The sequence below is a fragment of the Palaemon carinicauda genome, chromosome 8 (genome assembly GCF_036898095.1).
Source record: "Palaemon carinicauda isolate YSFRI2023 chromosome 8, ASM3689809v2, whole genome shotgun sequence".
NCBI classification, from domain to species: Eukaryota; Metazoa; Arthropoda; class Malacostraca; order Decapoda; family Palaemonidae; genus Palaemon; species Palaemon carinicauda.
Window position 1 is genome coordinate 57,329,569 of NC_090732.1, and position 7,500 is coordinate 57,337,068.

Sequence of the window (7,500 nt, forward strand, 5' to 3'; positions counted from 1 at the left end):
TTCTAGCATCTCCCATATCTTATCTTTTATTTGTGCACTTGACATTTTTCTGATATATTTTTCTTTTAAAGTAGACAATCTAAAATAGAATAACACGGTATATATTAAATTGGTAATGGGGCTTACCGATCAAATCCTTTTTTCTTCTTCTGCCACCAAGAAGGCTGAGATGTTTCATCATTATCTTCTCCTTTGTCAATTTCAGCATCTACAGCCTTAGCTGTAAAGAAAGGAAATCATAAGACAGTACCCTGACACAGAAAAAACCTCTTCTATACTTTGAAAATCTGCCTGGAAGTAAATATGAAGCGGGTGGTACAGTAGTAATCTTAATAGAAAACAAATATTCTTACATAAGTTCTAGGAGGAACTTTGCCAATCTATGAAATCTATGAAAAGTCTTCCTCTTGACGATATATACACTAAAACACAGAATTCAAAGGGAAAATCAAATATGTTTAAGCATTTTCTACAATAGAGAATTACACATAATGAGGATTTTCTTACATTTATTTTGTACCTACAGATATTCCATTGTATAATCATGATAAGATCTTATATGAAAGTGACTTAAAACATTTTGAGGCGTCTTCTATGTGTACCAAAAATTTGCTTCATCGATTTAAGATTTGCCATGTGGGTAGGAACTGATAATTCATGAGCCTTAGAGGGCTTTTGTTGAAATTGAGTTGATAACTAAAATTATTACTTTGAACTCTTCCATTGATTAATGGAAAAAAAAGACCACACGAAAGTTCATGTGATAGGATGCCATTAGAAGATGCCCCTTAATTAGGTAGTGAACAGAGTAGTGCTACAGCAATAACACATAATTATGTCAGGTGGTATGCAAATGTATAACAACAAAGTATAGAGCATGCAGATCATCCAGTGGGTGACGAGGGAGAAGGTGAAAGAGGGAACATCCCTAAAACATTTCGCTCACTCTGTCGCTCATCCAAACGCATATTGTTTTTCTTTTTTCATCTTTCTTTCTTTATCTTGGCTACTGGATAACAGACAGGGTAAACGAGAATTTCAAAGATGCCCGTCTAGGTAAACAATGAGGGCGAGTCACCTTGGTTTATTTAATTCTAAGGCAGAATAGCACACGACATTCCCTCTCCAATTATCATTTCTAGGAACCTAATTAATTCAAGTAAGTGTTATTTCAAATAGAACTTTTATCACAAAATTGCAATAATAATCTTCCATTCTTCATGCTCATGAAACGGAAGAATGATCTTTAGACAACAGGTTACTTAAAAAAACTCCTTCGTGTGTCATCTTGCCCTTAAATCGGCAATTTTTTTTTAATGAATTATTAAATTGGTGCTGCAACACCTCTGGCTCTGTTCTGAAGCATCAAAGGGGGTTCTTAAGGTAAGGTTGTCATGCAGAATCATCTTTAGCGAACAAGGCTGTAAAGGCAGATGGCAAAAATGATGGTTTGTAGAAGAAAGGTCTGATGGTAAAACTCATATATAAACTCACTGGTTTACTTTTCTGAAGAAATGACACAAAACCGCGATACAAAGAAATCTTCATTTTTCCTAGGATGATATCAATGAAATTTCTGTTTTCTATGATTACAAGCATCTGACTAAAAAAATAGGATGGGTACAATCTTGCTTTTGCAGACAAGACAAACGATGAGGGTATTCTAAGTGTTCTAAACCTTGGTTTCAGACAGTAACACACAGGGCAATCATGATATTTCAAAATCTAGTTTTGAATAGAAAGTGAAAAAGAAAATGGTAGTTACACCCTGGTTTCTTTAGAAAGGATATACATTATAAAAAAAAGATACAACCTTTGCATAAACATAAAGAAATTAAGACTTGAAAAATATATATTGTCAAAAAAGTTATCGAAGCATATGAATGCCAACAACATTAGTTTGCGTGGTGTTGACACTGGCATATTAGCCTTTAGCCACAAAGCATAAAGAATTCCAAGGTTCATGGTAATACTAAATGTGCACTAAATATCTTATCCATATAAAGCACAAGAATAAGGGAAGCCCATTTACGCCATCAATAACATGCATTCTGATCGAACAAAGTCATTGGCCATCACAGATTTAGTTCATCTCATGGATATGAAACTAAGAACTGCTAGTAATGTAAACGATGGAAATAAAATATAAAAAGTAACAGACTTTCACTTATTCATAAAGTTTATTACCTTAAACACTACCTTAAAAGATGTTGTTTTATATGATCAAAATTACAAAAAGCTTTACGATAATTAAACGAGCAGCTTAGGATAACCCCATTTAAAAATCGATACGCAATCTTTGCAACAGATAATCTTTCCTAGGTATAGTACCAAAGGACTATACTGTATAAAAAGAAAAATTAAGAATACTCTGTAAGAATTGTGCAGAAATTATGTACAGTTTTCATAAAAAACATAATCCCTAAAAAAGCGTAGTCTAAACTATACCAAAATCATAACACAATAAAACAGTAAAACTATGTAATCCACGTTTACCAGACACTAAAATATCCAGTTTTCCGCAGCAATCATAGGATTAGGGGAAAACAATACAAGCCACCGTATGGACCTTTTTTTTTGTGTATAGGAAAACTATTCATCACGATTATGATTAAGAGTTTTAAGAACTTTCAATGAAAAACGACAGAAAAATTAGTCTTTTTGATTACCCCAGATAATTAGAAATAGGAGGAAGTCTACTAACTGAAACCTTACAACATAAACCTCTAACGAACAAATGAACAGAGACAGGGAGGACACATTCCCACGTTCCTACAATTTAATTCACACAAACAAAAGTTCATCCAAAACTAGCATCCAAGAGTTCCAAGAACGAGTTAAAGTAACCTGGACATGGTACCAAATCTCAACTCTCAATATCTATTTGTAGCGTGGATCCATGCAGTTATGTGGTGTAACAGTGACACCAACTTCTGAAGATTAATTTTTGGTAAGCTAGAGTAAAGATACAACCTGCTTTTACCATACTATTACAAGGGAATAAATCCCTGCAGGTCAGAAGGACCGGTTTCAGTTGCATTTTGTAAAAAAAAAAGTCAAAGATAATGGTGAAACTGATTAGATATGATGAAATGGCAGCCAAGATGGATCTAATTCCTGACTCTCAATGGATATTCAACCAGATAGGATAACACTTTAATTCTCAGATCGGGTGAAAGAATTAATGCTTGCACACATGTTTAAGGGGCTACAAACTTTCTAGTAAGTCTAGTAAGGTATCTTAAAGTTTCAAGTCAATTGCTTTCTATAAAGAAGCAAAACATAGAAGAACCGAGATTTATCAAGCATTGGTATAATTGAAGTTGTTGCAACTTTTTATTTGAATTGTATCTTACTCTTGTATTGGTGGACATCATTGTTGCTGAATCCTCAAGGACATCATCGTAAGAAATCCTTTCGTATATTATACTGCTGGTAATGAATTACAGTCTATTTCGATAAAATTCATCTTAGGGTGTACCTCTTAGTGTAACACGCTAGCTTCAAGCAGCAAATTTATGGAGATATATCTTTTCATTTTAGAGTGATTTTAGGTTTGGCTTTAGGTCATTGCATCGAATTAATTCCAAGTTAACACATGGCAAAATGTTCTAGGATGGTGTAGCTTATTCATCAAATGAAAGTGGATGTTTTTCAACTGTTCAGCTACTTACATATCTTGCGATGATTCTTTTTTTCTATCACTTTAGAGATACCACCTAATGTTTCTCTTATAAGTGGTTTGTCAAAGGGAGGTAATTCTTTCATTTTTAACTAGTATCACCAAAGTCCAAAGGCTCCTAAAATAAAGTAACTCCACATAAAGAAATAGCTTAGTGTGTCAATATTTAAATTCATCAGATCAATTCATATGGTTAAAACCATTAGTTTATACTGACGCCGATTACTAAGGATGCTGATAATAAGAACGCATTGATAAAATCTGTTGTTGGAGACGAACCAAAAAGTGTGGTCCTGAAATACTGATGTCCTAAATGTGAAAAGTATGAAATTATAATCATGCTTTTGGCGTTACTTACTCATGGCCTACGTCTGCAACAAAAACTTGCAAGATACGGTTCTTGAAATGTCAGTATATTTACAAATATTAGATGATTTATATCAGGAAGTTATTTACGTACGAGATGAATGAGGCAATTGTATATTTGAAACGCATCAAGGTATTTTGAAGCTTTTATTTATTCTGTCTATGATCGATCGACGAATGCATTAAATTTCAATATTATTTACTTTTAACTTGTCACGCAATTCAAGAGATATACTGTACATAACTCATAGAACAATAGACATGAAACAACTATCACGAAAAAGACATAAAGGAAAGAAGACCTGAATTTGAAGTACTTAATGTTCAGCTGTGCAAAACAAAAGGATTAGATGATCCTGAAACACATATATTGGAGGGGAAAAGAAACTTGACATTATTCAATGAAAATCTTGGCTTATTACCGAACATTTGCAAGCGTAAGGTTACAGCTAAAGAAACGGTCTTCTTTCAATAAAAAGCAAAAGAATATAGGGTAACTGGTCTAACAAGTCCTGTCCAAGTGACATTTTCTTGATAAGCTTCATTATACGATAATACTCGTGGGGAGAAAATAATGATTGTATATACACTTGTGTGTGTTATGGTTTTATATGTAGTCAAACTTAGGAGAGGACTTGTTTGGCCAACCGTATACTGAACAATCAGTATAAACCATCATAATTAAGAGGACTTCTATTGCGTCTTGCTGTGTACTTTTCTTTTTTTTTATCTTTTGAGGTACCTAACAGGTTGAGAGATGATCTTTAAAGACAGCAAATTCGACTCGAATAATCATACTGTTATTTTGTATGATACTCGTTAAAAATCTTTATTAGGACGACTAAAAAGCATGAATTAAATTCCAACTTTCCATTGGAGTTGCTGTAGAGCTATGACCAGAGTAAATGATCGCCTTCTTAGTAGTGTTTAAAATAAGGTTTCGCATGAATGAAATTTTATTTCATAAAAGGAAATTTAAAAACTGTTAACATCTTGCTGTAGATTCTACTCATAATTTTCAACAAGAAAAATACATTATTAACAAGTGAACATTTTCGTTTCTTAAGCTAATTCCCTCTTCGCCATTTGTGCACAAGTTGAAGCACAAGCTATTTACTTTCCTTTCTTACATTGATAAAAATGATTCTATACTGAACGAATTTTCTCACTAGAATGACCTCTAATGAGAATTATGGTGACTATAATTCCTTAAGGGATTCAGAATTCTGTTCTTATACACAACGCTGAATATGATGTGCACTATAATTCGTATCATAAACTTCCTGTTGACCCTCCTATAAAACACTGCTCATATACAACGTCTTAGATAATGTATACCAATGGGATAGGATAACATAAGGTAGACAGACACACAGAGACAGACATACACACAAAAGGCTTCCTTTTTAGTATTATGGGCTGGAAGACCAACGTTTAAGAATTTAATAAAAAATGATTAAAATTGACTGACAACAAGTAACGAATGGTTAAGGACAGCAAAATCGTCGTCTTGACTTTACCCTACTGATTAGACATCCAAAATTGGAGTGAAATAACAATCGTGGAACATGTATGTAGATCACATTAATTACCAGGAAAACACAAATTTAATCCATGAGAATTACCATGATTATCTTCAATTTTGAGAGTATCACTGTCAACCCAAGATATTGTTTTGCTCTTCTTTTTTTTATTCTGATGTAAGTACAGGTTTCGTCATCTAATTTCTCTCTTCCTGTTGGTTTTCTCAGAGCTGACAATAGAACTACTCCAAGTTCATTGTTGTTATAAAACCATTTTATAGCAATTTGTTGATGCTCTCAGAAATGTTATGGTAAGTAATATCTAGTTTCTATTCCTAAAACTTTCCTTGTAAGTTTTTTCATCTCTTTTATCACTAAGAAGTGATAAACAAATTTATACCGGACTGATTTTATGTCACTTTCATAGTGGTTTCAAAAAAATTAAAATCTTATGTTGACTATTTTTTTTCTCATCGTTCTCGAAAGCGTGAAAAGAAAATACCCTTTGAATTAACTATTTTTTTCATTTTTTCTATTTTATTCGCTCTCAGAATCTTACAGGTTAATTTTTGCTCGATGACTATTTTCTTTTGTCTGTTGCTAGAGCTACATAGAAATGCCATATGCATTCTTTGAAGAAGTGTTTGCCCTCATAGTCTATTATCAAGAACTGTGGTACCAGTGCAACGTGGCATGTGACAAGCGTGATGACAGCTCTACTAGTGATTCTAATTGTGATGAATGGAAATGTAGAACTTACTAGAACCAAAACGAGACAAAGTAAATGAATAAATAATATTTCAGCACATAATAAAGAAATAGCTTAATATAACCAGATTTACAAACTATTTCGGAAATGAAGAAAGCAACACAAATACACTTTTATTTTATTTTCAAATTAGAAATAACTTTTAGGTTTACGACACGTCTGATTATAGTTGAGAAGAATTAGATGGGTGACCATTACAAAATAAAAACCTAAAATCCTATAAGAAAAATTAATCATATTAATTCTTAAAATTCAAATGGGCATAGCAATTCTTAAATATATCTTAAAATGGATGCTACTGCATCCCTGCATATGTTATACATAGATTCATGGAAATACATATGTATATCATATCGCACAAGATGATATGAGCAAAGCTGTAATAAAGTATGGTACTGGATAGGGTAGAACTCCAAATGCCAATGATATCACCAGATAATCAAGGGATCAATCAAAATGTAATTATTTATAAAATAGAGAGGTTAGAGTCCGGTACGTATTGGACAATCATAAACTGCAAATCTCAAACAAAAATAAACGTAGAAAGATAATAAATAAGTATAATAAGTAGCAGCAGCAATAAAATACAGACTCAATCCAATTAGCAATATGTGAAGAAGGAGAAGAAAAAACACGGGGACTTCACACCATGCGAGCGTGCTAGCGATCGAGCCTTAAAAGGTGGAAAGTAAACAGGCCCGCGCTCTTCGCCAGATGTCATCACTCCCGTTTTCTTTTCCCATTTTTCTTCTTTTTGGTGTAGGAGAGGGTAGACTGTTCTAGCCAGAGCGCGAGCCTGAAGTTCACCTGTCCAGTTCTCTGGCCTCATACATACAGTTACGCATAGAGAAGAGGGGCAAGAAGAGCAGAAGGGAGGTGGGGGACGCCACCGACATGGCTCCGCGGTTGTTCGCTCCCGGCAGTACTAAACGGCGCCCGTCTGAAGATAGGGGGCGAACGCGGTTAACATACTTCCCGCTTTCTCTTTTCTATTATTTTATTGATAGGGATTGAATTTCTAATCCCCTACATCTAAGATGTGAGAACTTTTTTTTCTTTCTCTCTGACAATGGAGGTGCTTTGGGTGTGGTGGGCCACTACTCTTGGGGTTTGGCAAAAGTTTCATTCACTTGAATTGGGAAGGGATGCATTCCACCATA

General features: G+C 33.9%; 1 protein-coding gene across 8 annotated transcripts in view; it reads right to left on the reverse strand.

Moving 5' to 3' along the window:
• LOC137645738 (muscle calcium channel subunit alpha-1-like) overlaps window positions 1–7,500 on the reverse strand; it is a 1,524,573-nt gene that overhangs the window by 267,643 nt on the left and 1,249,430 nt on the right. For all 8 annotated transcript variants that reach the window (XM_068378633.1, XM_068378634.1, XM_068378636.1 and 5 more), the window contains 2 exons: window positions 7,176–7,280; window positions 127–220 (listed from right to left, as the gene is read on the reverse strand). In XM_068378633.1, coding sequence (XP_068234734.1) covers window positions 127–220; window positions 7,176–7,280 — 199 coding nt within the window. The remainder of the gene's footprint in view (window positions 1–126; window positions 221–7,175; window positions 7,281–7,500) is intronic.